General features: G+C 37.4%; 1 protein-coding gene across 1 annotated transcript in view; it reads right to left on the reverse strand.

Annotated features, from left to right (window-relative positions):
- DGKI (diacylglycerol kinase iota) overlaps positions 1-18,117 on the reverse strand; it is a 316,603-nt gene that overhangs the window by 175,656 nt on the left and 122,830 nt on the right. Inside the window, exons 16-18 of the mRNA XM_027770499.1 lie at positions 17,185-17,247; positions 13,745-13,818; positions 11,648-11,759 (exon numbers count right to left, since the gene is read on the reverse strand). Of these exons, the coding sequence (XP_027626300.1) occupies positions 11,648-11,759; positions 13,745-13,818; positions 17,185-17,247 (249 nt within the window). The remainder of the gene's footprint in view (positions 1-11,647; positions 11,760-13,744; positions 13,819-17,184; positions 17,248-18,117) is intronic.

The following is an 18,117-nucleotide window of genomic DNA, read 5'->3' on the forward strand; positions in this document are numbered from 1 at the left end:
AAATTATTATAGCAACTGGGATTTTTTGTTTTGTTTTGTTTTGCTTTTGGAGAGGTTTTTCGCTATAGGGCGCATGCGCTCGCCAGACAGACAGAGAGAGACATAGAGACAGAAAGCGAGAAATCACCCCCCAGGGGGAATGGTCACGCCGCAATCCCTTCTCCCCTTCTCCTCCATTCTCCTCTCGGGATCTTGGGCACGCACACACACGCGCCCGGCATGAGTTTTAAATCACCGGGTCCAGGACGCAAACCGCAGTCGACTACGTGGGAGTCCAGCAACATAGCCATTACGCTAACTGCTGGTTCCAGCAACTGGGATATATTTATACAAGGAAAGGATGGGTGGCTCTTTGCAGTATGGAATGTATTTACAATAATATCATTTCATGTTTAAGACATAAACAATAAAGCATTCAGGAAACGCATTGATATGTAAATATTTATAAGCCACATGATGTTTACACACATTTCATGCCTATATGTATTATCAAAGTAAGCAAACAGTTAATATTACTTTTCTCTAAATAGAATAAAAGATATTGTATGTTAAGTATAAAATTTCAACCCTAGGAATTCCTCCACGTAATTTATTCTCATTGAAAAACCTTTTGCTTTCCTAATTCATAAATATAAAAGAGCATACACACTTTAATTTCAATTAATAAAGAGAGAGCAGTATGTACTTGCTTTAAAGTTGATGAGACTAAAACCTTTGGACTTCATTTCAAATGGTAAATTAGGCTTTAATTTCTCTATCTCAATAGTGCTTTGAACTTTCTTGAGAAGTTTTAAATTAATTTGAAACAGACTCAACATGAAAGGACCGTCACAACTATAACAGCAGAAAATTGCAGCAGAAATAAATACAAATTATAATGTCGGATTATGGTCTCTGTAAAAATCCAAAAACATAATCAGGTTGCCCAGCACCCATTGAAGAATAATCTTAATTAGTAAAAATGCATTTCAACCAATAACATGAAGACTTTTGCTTTAAAATTTGCAATTACAAGATAAAGAGTCTAAAAGAAAGTCTTTTTTTCCCTCATTCCAGTATTTCTATTTAAAAGTCTATAATGCCACTCTGAATTTTCTGTTCTTTGATTTGTATTTAAATTATAATCATTATACAAATATATTTTAGTTTATTCCATGATCTTAAAAGTTTATAGCCTTTAATTATTATGCTTTAGACATAACAATTTCTAAGAAAAATAATTTGTTTCTAAAAAAGCTTGACCTCCTAGTTACAGTTTTAAATTATACAGCAGTTATTTTATGCAAAAATATATACACACACACCCAAATTACTACACTCTTGTGTTTACATAATCATCCTAAACAGATGTGTTAGCTTTTCAATAATTTAACTTCTTGGAAATATAATAAATATAATAGTTTCAAGAAATGTGAAATTGAAGGACTGAAAATAGGACCCATTCATTCTGAATAAATATATAACATATGTAATTCTATACTGCCATATGAGTAGTAAGATAAGATGTATATGGAAATAAAGAAATAAATGCCAGTATTATTTTTAAAACATGGAAGGTTTAAAACTATACAGGTTAAACTTCATTTAACTCTGCTTTTCTGAGATAAGATTTTCTATTCTGAAAGCAATTTAAAGTCAGTAGAATCTGAGATTCAATCATAAGTTTGTTGCTAGCTACTGAGTATCTATTACATTATTCATATCATGTAAAGAGAAAAGATCATTGACATAATTTTAGTATTCCATTTCTCTTTCACCAACTCCCATCTACTATTTTTTATTTTTTTTCTACTAATAATTAGGATGGGAAAGAGAAGATTTGACAGACATCTCATTCCCCAAATAGTCGCTCTAACCTAGAGAGAGCTCTAAACATTTATTTCCTAGATGTCTTGAAGAAATTTTGAATTTAAAGTACATAAAGTTCATTTCTTTCACAAAATTCTCTTTCATTTATACTTTCTATCTCATTTAATGCATTCATCCTTTACCTCGATGCCTTTGCTGGCCTCTTAGGATTTATTTCCCCCTCTCCTGTTCTCCCCTTTGTAATAAGTCATTGTCCAAATAACTCTCTTAAATTCTCTAGCCCCTCCTATTTCCACTGCCACTGTCTTATTTAAGGTTTCCAGGTCTGCTCAATTCTTCATCTGGACCCTGGTATCTGCATGCTGACCTGTCTGCTCCAACAATAGAGCTTCTGGTAATCTTTCTGCTGACAGCTGGGTAATCTTGCTAAAGCACCAAGCTGATCCTCTCTCACCCCATCTCCCTTAACCTCCCCATCAAGTTTAAAGAGCTCCATTTCTGCCCTTTATCCATGCCCTGTCTTTATTCACTGCATGTGTCATCACTCTGAGGCACCACTAGTCGCTCTCCAAGGATGTGGTGTTCTCTTAGGTTGACTCCTCTGGTGAGGATGGCTGTAGACAACTTCACTCCTAGAGGCACCTTCTTTCTTTGTGAAATCTTCCCTGATATCCCCATTTCGCAGACACTGTTCTACTTTTAGTTTTCCTTTCTATTCTCATATGTGCCTTTCTTCTAGAATTTTTTATCTGGCAAGACTAACAGCTTGTTTACTTGTTTTTCTCTTCTTACAACACTAAGTTGTGAGCCCCTCCAATAGGGTATTTCTTTTGGTTCATTTCTTAACTGCTTTATCCAGCATCATGTCTGCTGTGATCAGAATAATGGTTTGTCCAACAAAGGACTGTGTTTGGGAATTGTTCCCCATTGTAATGGCATTGGGAGTTAGTGAAACCTTTAAGAGATAAGAATCAATAGGTGGTGATTGGATTATGGAAGTGTTGCCCTCATGAATGGATTAATGCTGTCTCCAGAGACTGAATTCCAGCTCTCTTAAAAGAGATTAGTTCTAGGGATCAGCAGTTGGCTTAATGGCTATACTGTTGGACTTCCATGTACTCGATGGTGGTTCCAGTCTCGGACTTGGTGGCTTAAACTCACACCAGGCACGTGTGCATGCGTGATCAAGATCCCGAGAGGAGAATGGAGGAGAAGGGATTGCGGCGCGGCCATCCCCTCAGCGGGTGATTTCTCGCTTTCTGTCTCACTGTCTCTCTCTGCCTGTCTGGCGAGCGCAAATGCCCTATAGCAAAAACTTCTAAAAACAAAAAAAAAAAAAGAGAGATTAGTTCTTAAGAGAGCAGGTTATTATAAGAGGAACACAGCTGCCATTAGCTCTCGCTCTCTTTCTCTTTCTCTCTCTCTCTCTGTATGCACCCACTATCCTCTGATTCTGTAAGCCATGTAGTGATGGCAATCTCATCTATTTGAACTTTCTAGGCACCAGAATCATAATCCCAATAAACCAAATAAAACCTTCACTAGTTTTTAGCTACCTGTGAAATTGCGACTAGGAAACTTCATGGAATAAATGGCCTGGTTTCTTCAATAAATGAATGGGGTAGCATTATTAATAATAGCCAATCACTTAATCTTAAAAAAGAATTTTTTGAGTGTTTCCATCACAAAATAATGACAACTAGTTGAGATGATGTGCTAATTACCCTGATTTATCATTATACTGAAAAATCACATTGTACCCCATGAATATGCACAATTACTATGTCAATATAAATAAATGAACAAATGAATGAAAAAAAGAAGTTGGAAGAGAAGTAATAGAGACTTAAGAGTCCCATCAACCAGGTCAGGCTCATAGCCTAATGGTTAAGGGAGTGGGATCCCACAAGGCTGACAGTGATTCAAATCTCAGTTCGGTGGCTCAAAAAAACCACACTGGCAGGTGTTCATGCATGCCTAAAATCCCGACAAAATGGAGAAATGGAGAAGGGACTGCAGCATGACCATTTCTTTCCTTCTCTCTCTCTCTCTCTCTCTCTCTCTCTCTCTCTCTCTCACACTCTCTCTCTCTTTCTCTCTCTGGCAAGTATTCATGACCTCTGGCAATTAAGAAATAAAAATGAGTCCTATCAGTCAATCACAATGTGTGAACTTTATCTGGACTCTGAGTCAAGCTAACAGAGCATTAAAAATAAAAAAAGCATGTGTAAGACAACTGGAAATTAGAGTTCTGAGTAGATATTTACTGATACCCTCATTCCAGTAATTCTATTTAAAAGTCTATAATGCCACTCTGAATTTTCTGTTCTTTGATTTGTATTTAAATTATAATCATTATACAAATATATTTTAGTTTATTCCATGATCTTAAAAGTTTATAGCCTTTAATTATTATGCTTTAGACATAACAATTTCTAAGAAAAATAATTTGTTTCTAAAAAAGCTTGACCTCCTAGTTACAGTTTTAAATTATACAGCAGTTATTTTATGCAAAAATATATACACACACACCCAAATTACTACACTCTTGTGTTTACATAATCATCCTAAACAGATGTGTTAGCTTTTCAATAATTTAACTTCTTGGAAATATAATAAATATAATAGTTTCAAGAAATGTGAAATTGAAGGACTGAAAATAGGACCCATTCATTCTGAATAAATATATAACATATGTAATTCTATACTGCCATATGAGTAGTAAGATAAGATGTATATGGAAATAAAGAAATAAATGCCAGTATTATTTTTAAAACATGGAAGGTTTAAAACTATACAGGTTAAACTTCATTTAACTCTGCTTTTCTGAGATAAGATTTTCTATTCTGAAAGCAATTTAAAGTCAGTAGAATCTGAGATTCAATCATAAGTTTGTTGCTAGCTACTGAGTATCTATTACATTATTCATATCATGTAAAAAGATCATTGACATAATTTTAGTATTCCATTTCTCTTTCACCAACTCCCATCTACTATTTTTTATTTTTTTTCTACTAATAATTAGGATGGGAAAGAGAAGATTTGACAGACATTCCATTCCCCAAATAGTCGCTCTAACCTAGAGAGAGCTCTAAACATTTATTTCCTAGATGTCTTGAAGAAATTTTGAATTTAAAGTACATAAAGTTCATTTCTTTCACAAAATTCTCTTTCATTTATACTTTCTATCTCATTTAATGCATTCATCCTTTACCTCGATGCCTTTGCTGGCCTCTTAGGATTTATTTCCCCCTCTCCTGTTCTCCCCTTTGTAATAAGTCATTGTCCAAATAACTCTCTTAAATTCTCTAGCCCCTCCTATTTCCACTGCCACTGTCTTATTTAAGGTTTCCAGGTCTGCTCAATTCTTCATCTGGACCCTGGTATCTGCATGCTGACCTGTCTGCTCCAACAATAGAGCTTCTGGTAATCTTTCTGCTGACAGCTGGGTAATCTTGCTAAAGCACCAAGCTGATCCTCTCTCACCCCATCTCCCTTAACCTCCCCATCAAGTTTAAAGAGCTCCATTTCTGCCCTTTATCCATGCCCTGTCTTTATTCACTGCATGTGTCATCACTCTGAGGCACCACTAGTCGCTCTCCAAGGATGTGGTGTTCTCTTAGGTTGACTCCTCTGGTGAGGATGGCTGTAGACAACTTCACTCCTAGAGGCACCTTCTTTCTTTGTGAAATCTTCCCTGATATCCCCATTTCGCAGACACTGTTCTACTTTTAGTTTTCCTTTCTATTCTCATATGTGCCTTTCTTCTAGAATTTTTTATCTGGCAAGACTAACAGCTTGTTTACTTGTTTTTCTCTTCTTACAACACTAAGTTGTGAGCCCCCCCAACAGGGTATTTCTTTTGGTTCATTTCTTAACTGCTTTATCCAGCATCATGTCTGCTGTGATCAGAATAATGGTTTGTCCAACAAAGGACTGTGTTTGGGAATTGTTCCCCATTGTAATGGCATTGGGAGTTAGTGAAACCTTTAAGAGATAAGAATCAATAGGTGGTGATTGGATTATGGAAGTGTTGCCCTCATGAATGGATTAATGCTGTCTCCAGAGACTGAATTCCAGCTCTCTTAAAAGAGATTAGTTCTAGGGATCAGCAGTTGGCTTAATGGCTATACTGTTGGACTTCCATGTACTCGATGGTGGTTCCAGTCTCGGACTTGGTGGCTTAAACTCACACCAGGCACGTGTGCATGCGTGATCAAGATCCCGAGAGGAGAATGGAGGAGAAGGGATTGCGGCGCGGCCATCCCCTCAGCGGGTGATTTCTCGCTTTCTGTCTCACTGTCTCTCTCTGCCTGTCTGGCGAGCGCAAATGCCCTATAGCAAAAACTTCTAAAAACAAAAAAAAAAAAAGAGAGATTAGTTCTTAAGAGAGCAGGTTATTATAAGAGGAACACAGCTGCCATTAGCTCTCGCTCTCTTTCTCTTTCTCTCTCTCTCTCTGTATGCACCCACTATCCTCTGATTCTGTAAGCCATGTAGTGATGGCAATCTCATCTATTTGAACTTTCTAGGCACCAGAATCATAATCCCAATAAACCAAATAAAACCTTCACTAGTTTTTAGCTACCTGTGAAATTGCGACTAGGAAACTTCATGGAATAAATGGCCTGGTTTCTTCAATAAATGAATGGGGTAGCATTATTAATAATAGCCAATCACTTAATCTTAAAAAAGAATTTTTTGAGTGTTTCCATCACAAAATAATGACAACTAGTTGAGATGATGTGCTAATTACCCTGATTTATCATTATACTGAAAAATCACATTGTACCCCATGAATATGCACAATTACTATGTCAATATAAATAAATGAACAAATGAATGAAAAAAAGAAGTTGGAAGAGAAGTAATAGAGACTTAAGAGTCCCATCAACCAGGTCAGGCTCATAGCCTAATGGTTAAGGGAGTGGGATCCCACAAGGCTGACAGTGATTCAAATCTCAGTTCGGTGGCTCAAAAAAACCACACTGGCAGGTGTTCATGCATGCCTAAAATCCCGACAAAATGGAGAAATGGAGAAGGGACTGCAGCATGACCATTTCTTTCCTTCTCTCTCTCTCTCTCTCTCTCTCACTCTCTCTCTCTTTCTCTCTCTGGCAAGTATTCATGACCTCTGGCAATTAAGAAATAAAAATGAGTCCTATCAGTCAATCACAATGTGTGAACTTTATCTGGACTCTGAGTCAAGCTAACAGCATTAAAAATAAAAAAAGCATGTGTAAGACAACTGGAAATTAGAGTTCTGAGTAGATATTTACTGATATTCAGGCACTATTGTTTGAATTTTACTACATAAGATAACATTATTGTGATTGTGATTATAAAAAAAAGTCTATCATCGGGAACCAGCAGTTAGCATAATGGCTATGTCGCTGGACTCCCACGTAGTTGACCGTGGATCGCGGTTCACGTCCGGGACCCGGTGACTTAAACTCACGCCGGGCACGTGTGTGTGCGTGCCCAAGATCCCGAGAGGAGAATGGAGGAGAAGGGATTGTGGCATGACCATCCCCCCTGGGGGGTTATTTCTTGCTTTCTGTCTCTATGTCTCTCTCTGTCTGTCTGGCAAGCGCACGTGCCCTATAGCGAAAACCTCTCCAAAAAAAAAAATAAAATCTATCATTTATGAACACATTCAGAAGTATTTACAAATAAAATAATATAAAATCTGAGATTTGCTCTAAAACAATATAAAGGAAGAGGTTGTACGTGGGAACAGATATAAGCCAATTTATGAGATGAAAATTTGAAAGCTGAGTGATATAGTAATCAGTGTGAATCTATAGCGCTCAGAATGGGAAAATATTTTTGTAAACTATATTATCAGATAAGGGACTGATAACCAGAATACAAAGGGAACTCAAGCAGCTGTCCCTGAAAAAAAGATGATCAACCCTATTAAAAGATGGGAGAATAAGTTGAAAAAAAGCACTCTCTAAGGAAGACATATGAATAGCCAAAAGACATATGGAAAAGTGCTCAATATCCCTCATTATAAGGGAGATGCAGATCAAAAACACAATGAGATACCACCTAACCCCAATCAGAATGACTAAGATTTAAAAAAAAAAAAAATGTTAAGAGCTGGCTGTGGTGTAGTGAAAGGGGAACTCGTCTACACTGCTGGTGGGAATATAAATTGGTCCAGCCACTATGGAGAATGATACGGAGATTCCTCAAAGATCTACAAATAGATCCAGCAATCCCACTCCTTGGTATGTACCCAAAGGACAGAGAATCCTTAGTCGGAAAAGTACTTGCACATTGATGTTTATTGTGGCATTATTCACAATTGCTAAGACATGGAACCAACCCAAATGCCCACGAACAGATGAATGGATTGAAAAAGTGTGACACATATACTCTATGGAATACTACTTAGTCATAAAAAACAACAAGACCCTGACTTGTGACAGAAAATAGATGAATGTGGAAGATTTACTGCTGAGTGAAGCAAGCCAGGCTATGAAGGAGAGACATTGTATGTCTTCACTTAATATATACCGAGTGTCTGCACTCTGTAGCCAAAACTAAATTACTACAGGATATAGAAACATAGAAAATGGTTATGAATACCAGACACAGTGTGGGAGGAGGGTGAATGAAGGAGGAGAGTCTGAGGAAGGACATTAAAGAGAAAAATACAGAGGCGAGGCATTTATGGGACAAAGAAATGGGTTATTATCTGTTGAAGATAATGTGTATAGTATTCTCAACTGGATTGGGGAGAAATATATACATACTGGAACATTTACTTTGCAAGCTAAGTGACATATGTGATTGAATGTATAAAAGAAATTGAAATAAAAAATATAAAAAAAGAAAAGCTGAGTTTTGTTACACCATCCAATCTATTTATATTGAAATTTTCCTATAATAAATATCTGTTTTTGAAAAATGTATTTTATTAGCTCCCCAGTACCCTTGAATAAAATAAAAACTCCTAGATAAATTCCATAGTACATTATAATCTGGCAGATACATACCTCAGCACCATCTGCTACCACTTTCTCTCTCTCTCTCTCTCTCTCTCTCTCTCTCTCTCTCTCTCTCTCTCTGCCTTGAGATGTATGTGCTTATCATACAGAGACAGAGAGAGAGTGAGGGAAAGTTAGAAAGCATTCCATGGGGGACAGCTACACCACAATTCCTTCTCTTCCATTTCTTCTTTTTCAAGATTTCAGTATGCATGCACATGTATCCAGCATGTTTTTCATGCCACCAGGTCCAGGAATCAGTTATGTGAGATTCAGCTGCCTTAACCACTACATTTCAGACTGATCTCACTCTCACTTTTTACCTGTGTTTAAACAACATAAAGCTATTTAAGAGTTCCCCCAGAGGACTATGATAGCTAATGCTTCTAAGTGTTTATAAATTTTCCTTTTTCCTGAATGCCAAGTCTCACATTCTCCTTCTCCTGGAGAAATGCATCCAGCCAGTCCCATTTTCCCTTTGCCAACTGCCTGTATAGGCTCCCTGCTGTGTACCAGCTACACACTAGAGTGATGGATGGCCACCATTTGCTACTTCTGGCTATCCTTCTAGCCTTCCCTGTCCTCCTTTCTGCCTGGTTGGGCTGACCCATTTGGATGGTATTAGTGACTCCCTTGTCCTCTGGCTTCTGGTTAGAATTCTCTAGAGGGAGCTACAGTAGAGGATCTGCAAGCAAGGAGAATAAAGTCACTGGACTTTGTCCCTCACTCTCTCCCTGCCAGGTTAGCACAGATTGGCTGCAAATATCACTCTATCAGATGGTCCTTTCTGAAGTTCATTCTGGTGCAAGTGGCTGGGTTTTTTCTTGGTTTGTTTTTCACTTTTGCATCTTCAGCTCAGGAATTGTGGTTTCTCATAAATTTAGTGAATTATTTATAGAGAATGTCTGCATTAACCTCTCCTCTAGTGACAGTTACAATCTACCATCTCTTTCCTGTTTGGACACTATATAGATTATTATAAACAGAAACCACTCAAACATGAGCCAGTCTCGTAGCACAGTGGTTAAGAACAGTACACAGTGCTGACCATGGTCCTAATCCTGTCTCCAGCTGATTTGAAAAACAGCCACCACATGTGTGTACATGTCCAAATTCCTGAAAGGAAGAAGAAATGGAGAAAAGGCGATTATAGTATGACCATGTCCCATTGAGGGGTGCTTTCTCTCTGGTGAGCACAAGACCTTCTAATGATTTTTAAAAAAAGAAAAGAAAAGAAAGACTAAAAAAAAAAAACCTAACAGAGGTATGGACAGTTCCACAGATTATGAGAGTTAAAGAATATCTTAGAGAAAGAGCAGATGCAAGGGCTTAGAGCAAGGATGTCTAAGCTATGCTTGACTTAGAGGCAGCTTGAGCTGGAAGGCAAAGGTGGAAGTAGGAAAGGCTGGGGAAACAAAACTAACTTTATAGGCCAAGTAAGAATTTAGATTTTTATCCTAAGAGCAATGGAGAAGTATCTAATATTCCCTTGAGCTAGATAAGTGATCATTATCTCTCAAAAAATCTCTGAGAGACTTCTGCTACACAATCGGGACAGGAAGCCCTGGTACTCAGTAACCATTCAATAAATACACACTAAATTAGTGAGTACAGAATGGGTAAACACATAGTTCTTCCCCCCATCATATACTAGCATTACTTTGTTATTTCCCTATGTTCCTTTCTAAATTTAAACCTATTTACTTCTAGCTGTGATTTTGCTTGCCATCAGCATTAAAACAAATTGAAGATAAATAGCTGTATATGAGCTACAACCCTGAAAAGTAAGACAATCTCAAGGGCCAGCAGGTGGTGTCGTGGTTAAGGTTCTGGATTCCCACATGGTCAACCATGGTTCGAATCCTGGACCCAGTGGCTTGAAAACCACAGCATGTAAGTAGATAAATAGAAGTAGGTCAATCTCATCCCAATCTTCTACCCAGTAACAACTGTTTTATTCTAGAGATGGCAAAGCTAAGAAGGAAATTACCAATTCAGGATATGGGAACTCTTGCCATAATTGTAAACAATTATGATGCTAAATTTCACTAATTCAAAGTGATTGAGAAGGAGTCATTTGGAATTCACAAGAAAACAAGAGACCTGTCTTAGTTTGTTTAGAACATAAAATAGAACCTTTTTGCTTTTACTCCTAAGGTGTAGTGCTAACCAAAAGTAACGCAGAGAAGCTTTATTTTGATTTTTCTTTACAGACAGGGTGGCCTAATTGACACAAGATAAAAAAATAAACGTACTTTTTAATTGGTCCCCTCATCATTTCATACGTTGGAATACATAGCTAAAACCTGCTTGAAATATACTTACACTATAAATTTACTTTTTAGTGTAAGCAAACAAAATTAAAATAAAAGGTATCTCAGAACTGTAGCAACTGAATATTCACTAAAATCACAATAACAATGTTTTTATATAGTCAGACATTTTGCAATCATGGATCTGAATTGAATGTAAATAGTTTCCTTTTCACCTAAACACTCCAGTCCCCAGTGAATCAAAATAAAAATGTATCAGGTGCTGTAGTTTCTGCACCAATACTGGTACATTTCTGTGGTGTGAGGCTTTTTAAATTAGCATGAACACTTTCTATTCAAAAGTTAAATAGGAAAATTAACCAATGATACTCATTTATTTTCAAAGTTCAAACAAAATGTTCATTAACTTTCTTAGTCACATGAAAAAAATGACTTTTCGTTGTTTTTCCTAAACGATTCTGTACTACACCAAGTTTATAAATTGATAAAGCAGGAAAGAAAATGAGACCAAAGTCTTACAGAGCAAATAAACTCATTTCATTTCAGGAGGATAGTCGTATTGCTCACCAAGGATGCCATGGTGAAGCCAATGACCTCGATATAGCCATCATCATGACGCTGAGGCTCAAAGTCATGGTGGTCCCCTGGGTTTCCCCAGGGCATGGTACCAGCACAATATCTGTAAGGATAAGGTGAAAGGGAGTTAAATTCTATTCTTCTCATGATTATCATTCAAGATTAATTTACAGTTAGACTCAATGTGTATCTGACCTGAGAACAGTTTTCTGTTCTTGGCACACATCTTCGCATAGAAAACAAAATGAACTTATTTTCAAGATAGCAACCTGTGAAAATGGGCCACAGTTTTTATAACAAGCATCCTATAGTATCCAACGTTCTCCTGGTTCCTTACTTACTAACATTCTTTGCTCTCTGATTCATATGACTTATTTTATTTTTTATTTTTATTTTTTTGGAGAGGTTTTCACTATAGGGCGCGTGCGCTCACCAGACAGACAGAGACAGACATAGAGACAGAAAGCAAGAAATCACCCCCCAGGGGGGATGGCCACGCCGCAATCCTTTCTCCTCTCGGGATCTCGGGCACGCACGCACATGTGCCCGGCATGAGTTTTAAGCCACCGGGTCCTGGACGTGAACCGTGGTCGACTACGTGGGAGTCCAGCGACATATCCATGATGCTAACTGCTGGTCGCCATATGACTTATTTTCTATGATACATCCCAAATAGCTACAGGTGATTTCAGAATTTGGTCTTGGAGGAAGACATACTACACCAGTAGAAAAGAGAAAGAGAATGCAAATGGATAGCACATGCCATTATATGTGTAATGAAGATAATAAGCACACATGGGAGAAGAGAAAGGTTACTAATGAAAAAGAAAATGGTGAAGAAAAGATGGCAGGTAAGAGATCAGAAAAGGAAGGTAAAATAAAGGAAATCAGAAAAGTAGAGGTAGAAGAAACAAAAGTGGGGGCACAGCAAGGGACAAGAAATAAAAAAGAGGAAGAAAAAGAGAAAAAAATAATAAAAGGCAATAAACAATACTTTCTGAGATTCTAGCCCTTCTGCTTTAAGCTAAAAATACTTCTGGAATAAGATTACATCTGACGATCCTGAGCATTGGCAAAAATAATCAGAAGACTATGATATGCTTCCTAATCATAGATTTATACACTAATCTCATTTTAGTTACATTCCATCTAAATAGAACTTACTTGCAAATTCGGTGTCTGAGTTGTTTAGTAGACAAATACAAAAGGGTTATAGATCTACCCCTTCTAAAATCTTGGCTCGAGAGCTGAGAATCTAATTTTATTCCACGGAGATAATGTGCTTATTTGGAGACTAGCTAAATCTTAAATATCCCTTTCTCCTGAGGTATGTAATAGCACCAGAGAGAGTTAACAACCTGGCTAGAAAATACGACTCTAATTGATCCTATTTTTTAAAGCAATCATCTGGCAAGAGTTTGGGATGAATTCCATGCTCAGATCAGGTTGGATGGTTTCCTAAGAGCTTTTGGGAAACTGAGAACAGGGATTTACTCTAATCTATCATTTTTAAAAGCAAAGGGAGTAACTGAGAATTAAATTAAAAAGTTCTAATGAAGAGGGGTGCCTGGGTTTCTTAAGGATTGGGTAAGTGTAGAGCATGTATACCATATCCCACACAAAAGCACCTAAGACAGAGAATATTTAAGAAGAAAAAAGAAAACTATCAGACCTAGAAACCATTTGTTTGTTTGTTTGCTTGCTTGTTTGTTTGTTTTGGAGAGGTTTACGCTAATAGGGCGCATGTACCCACCAGAAAGACAGAGACAGAGAGACAGAAAGCTAGAAATCACCCTTCGGGTGGATGCCCACGCCACAATCCCTTCTCTGAATCTTGGGCACACATGCACACGCACCTGGCCCAAGTTCAAACCACCAGGTCTGGAACCCGAACTCTGGTCAACTACATGGGAGTCCAGAGACATAGCCATTACATCAAATGCTGGTCCCAAAGACCTAGAATCCTTTAATAAGCCATTAAGATAACTTATTTTTATATTTAATACCTGAAATTTCTCTGCTATGAGAACAGATGACCTCAAGTCTAGGTTTTCATCAAGCCAAGGAAACTACACCAGCAAAGCTTACCTGGGAATATTTAAAAACACTATACACTGGAATTTCAGTTCCTGAATCTTTGGGGTAAGATCTGTTCCATCACACTGCAACAATCAAAACAGAAAAAGCAAGAGTTTTCAAGTAGTCACAAGTCTAAAATCAAGATAACTCGTTGACAACACAGACCATGGTCTTCCCAGGCCCTGACTCTGTTTTAGTGAGTGCAGCTACTGTGATTGAACGTTTATTTCGACCACAGCTCTACTAGACCCAGGGCTCAGAACTTGGATTCGTTTTGATTTAATGTAAGAACAAAGCTGCCATTTGACCAGAATGATTCTTTTCTCTGGTCTCACAATCAAAGAAAATTATTTTTAACCTTGGATTATTATTAGATATTTAGTCTTATATAGCAACTTTGAAAGATTTATGAGCACTTAAAAGAATGAACCCTTGAGCTGAGGCACGCACCTCCACAGGCATCTGAATCAAACAACAGTCATGAATATAACCAGTTTTGTTCTTTGCTCTTTAAGATAATTTATACCTTGGAAATGTTAAATGCAGTATGTTGAACACTTCTTGAAAGAAATATATATTGCAAACTTTTTTTTTTCTTTTTTTGGAGAGGTTTTTGTTACAGGGCACGTACACTTGCCAGAAAGACAGAGAGAAACAGAGAGACAGAAAGTGAGAAATCACCCCCCAGGGGGATGGCCACACTGCAATTCCTTCTCCTCCATTCTCCTCTTGGGATCTTGGGCACGCACGCACACGTGCCCTCTGTGAAATTAAGCCACCAGGTCCAGGACTTGAACCGCTGTTGACTACATGGGAGTCCAGCAACATAGCCATTACACTAACTGCTGGTCCCATATATTGCAAACTTTTTAAAAGGCACCTAATACAAATAAGTATTGTCCCTACCAGGCTCTTATCTTTGCCACAGGGTGAAATCAGTGTTTTGGAGGTGGTAGTTAATAATTGCTCATATGATGTAAAATGTATGTAATGAATACTATACCTAGAAAACAAAAGCAAGAACAAGTGCTTTTCTCTTACAAATTCATCATCTTAACAGACTTTCACTGGGCTGAGATAAACTGCTATACAGGAGTGTAGAAATACCCTGGGGCCTCAAGGGCTAGTTTGGACTGGCTTGGCCTCAGTACCTGTGTACACATCTTCCCTGCTCAATTAGCGATCTCCTTGCACCCATCAGCCACTGACAAATAAAGACAAGGCTTTCATTTCCTTTCTCATTCCCCATTGGTGACACCAGTCAAAAGAGGAAACCTCTAGTCTCAACAATAGACTTTTCGATGTCAAAGGTATAAAATCTGCTTTTATATTTGTTACCCACAAACCTGCATCACAGAATGTCCCTATTATTTTCTCTTTGGGAGAGAGGACAAAGACATTTTCAAGCCTGCAAATTTTTAAAGATTTCATTAGATGGATTTCAACCTAAGTAGAATAATTTTGCTAGTGGTCAATGTTGTCTCCATAGACGCATTCTTTTCCCAGATGATCTTAATGCAGACTAATTTTCATGAGCCTTCCCAGAAATTATTTCCAAGAAATCTGACAGTCCCCAATAAACAATATTTTCAAATGTAATTTAGATAGGAATCAAAGTCTAGACATTGATTAAAGGTGTTTTAACAGTGCTCTCAACTACTAAACAAACATGAAGTCTCCCAATTCATTTAAAGACTTGGAAATGAGTTTATAGATGACTGTGCCAATGAAGGAACAAGGAGACATTCTACATGATCAAAGTTGAGTATTATAAGCAAAACTCCCAACACGTAGGATGTGCTATATTAATAGGATGCAAAACCAGCTCTTCTGAAAGTTTAAATGATTTCCCAAAGTCATCCACCTGGTAAAGACAGACCTTGAGTCCTAGATGTTCCCACTTAGTTTCTTATGCTCTCTTGTTTTCCTTTCCTTGTAAAAGAAGATGTGATTATCTAAATATGCTACTTGGAATACTGAATGCATTGACCGATATCAAATCTTTCCAACTTATTTGCTGCATTTGGGGGTTCTCTGCAAGCTTCTTGTAGTCTCTGCCATCTAAGTCCTCTGACTGGGACATTTTCTAATAATTAGGAAGGGCATAGAGCTTAATTTCAACCCAGCTGACTTGGACCGCACACTGCTATTCAATACTGCCACCACTCTGCCCAAGTCACTGGTTCTCTTGGCAGGAACTGCTGATGGTCTCCCACGTGCAATACGTACTGTGTGGGTGATAAAGTTTAATTTGGATTGGGTTGAAGTCAGCTGAAGAAATAGGAGAAGATTGGTGTCAGATTGCTGCTACTAAAATTGAGTGACCACAATGTTATCAAAATAAAGATATGGTTGATGGGCTATGTATGTTTCTTGTATCTAGCATTAAGAAAACGATATTCAAGTTCTCAAGAGTCACCAGGCCTACAAGACCCTTGCTTTTCCTCTTACTGGATTAGCAACTGAAAGTGATGCCAAGGGCTGCTGGTAACAGGGATAAAGACCTTGGACTCCTGTTTCAACTAATTTAGGACATTTATGTCTCATATGTTTTTGGAGTGATTATAAATTTTAATTTGTACCCTCTTTCACTCCTCTTATTTCCATTAGTTTAAGGTCACGTATTTGTCTCTATTTTCATGTATATATTTTGTTCTGTTCCTTCTTGTCACATGTTCTTATTCTTTACCTACACCATGATAAATTAAAGCGTTGTGATGGGTATTCTCATTTCTGCTTAATTGATACAATTTTCCCTGACTTTATTTTTTTTATTTATTTATGCAACTATACAACAAAGCTACATTCGTCTCTTCTTTTAACATGGTTACTATAAGGAAACATGTTACGTGTTTCTTAATAACCAACAATATATGTAAAAAAACCTGCACCAGAGACTCAAGAAGAAATAGCAACAACAAAAAAATCTATTCAATGGAGAGGAATTTTAACCAGGTTAGAGAATAAGTCTCTGCAAAAAAAAGAAATCAGTGCATTATTTTAATGTGGAGACTGTTCAGACAGCCTTGGAACAAAGATACTTACTTGTTAAATATTTATACTCCAGGACCTAACGATTACCATTTTTTGATAAAGGTCTTCCTGACCTCACAATAGTCAGAGTTATCATTTCTGGCAATTGTGCTTTTGCCATATACACAACTGAATTAAATTTGTTCTATCATTCTACAATGATTTGTACATCCTTCTCCACTAACCTGAGTCTTTTCAGGAGTAAATTGTCTCTATCTGAATCATCAGTATAGCCAAGACAGCATGCAACACTAGTGAGGACTCACAAATGCTAGTTGAAAAACTACACTAAATTATTTCTAGTCTGTATGGTCCACTGATGAATCGATATATGTAAGTCTGTATTGAGGGGGTTATTTGTTATTAGCATTCATGTTCATATTCCAGTGAAAGAAATTAACATATTCGGTACTTACGACAACTTTAACATGTTTGGATAGATCTCTAGAACTCCTCTGAAGGAAATCAGAAAAAGCTGCCTATATCACAAGGAAATAAAAAAATTAAAAGAAATTCTTAATTATGTAGTTATGTTAAATCCTTGCTTCCATATTGAAGATAGTTCCCAATGATTCTAAATTATTCAAAATATAAAACAAGTTCTCTTGTGGCTGAACCCAAAGCAAAGCAACAACTGTCAAATCAAAATTAGTTTCCAAAATATACTCTACAATAAAAATTTAAGAGCACAGAAGGAGAACTGAAAAATGGATAATTTCAAGGGTCAGTTTGAAGATTTCTTTTGACTATTTTTCTCCTCACCCTACTTGTCCATTATGTGCTGACATAATCTTTTTTTTTCTTTGATAGATGTTTGCTATAGGGTGCATGCACTCACCAGAGAGACAGAGACAGAGAGACAAAAAGCGAGAAATTACCCCCCAGGGGGAAAGGTCATGAGACAATTTCTTCTTCTCCATTCTCCTCTCGGGATCTTGGACACGCACACACACATGCCCAACATGAGTTATAAGTTGCCGGGTCTGAGACTAGAACTGCGGTCAACCATGTGGGAGTCCAGCAATGTAACCATTACACCATCTGTCATTTATACCATATGCTGGTTTAATCTGTAACATAACATTGAGAATGTCTTCCTTCCCCCTATTTGATATTTCCACTCCCTTTACCTAGTGACATGAACATAAACCATACTTTATCAATATTTTGGATGTCTTTTCCCCCTTATCTATTTACTCCAAAGGATGTCTGGAGGAAGAGTGGAAAAGAAAGGAGACCCTTTTAATTTAAAATATATTTTCATGAAAAGCTTCCCAGGTTCTGCCAATTTCTCATCGAATATCTGTACATACACCCCGCTTAAAACTCCATTCTTCCTGAAGACTTTC

Source organism: Tupaia chinensis, unplaced genomic scaffold (genome assembly GCF_000334495.1).
Source record: "Tupaia chinensis unplaced genomic scaffold, TupChi_1.0 Scaffold000140_1, whole genome shotgun sequence".
NCBI lineage: Eukaryota > Metazoa > Chordata > Mammalia > Scandentia > Tupaiidae > Tupaia > Tupaia belangeri.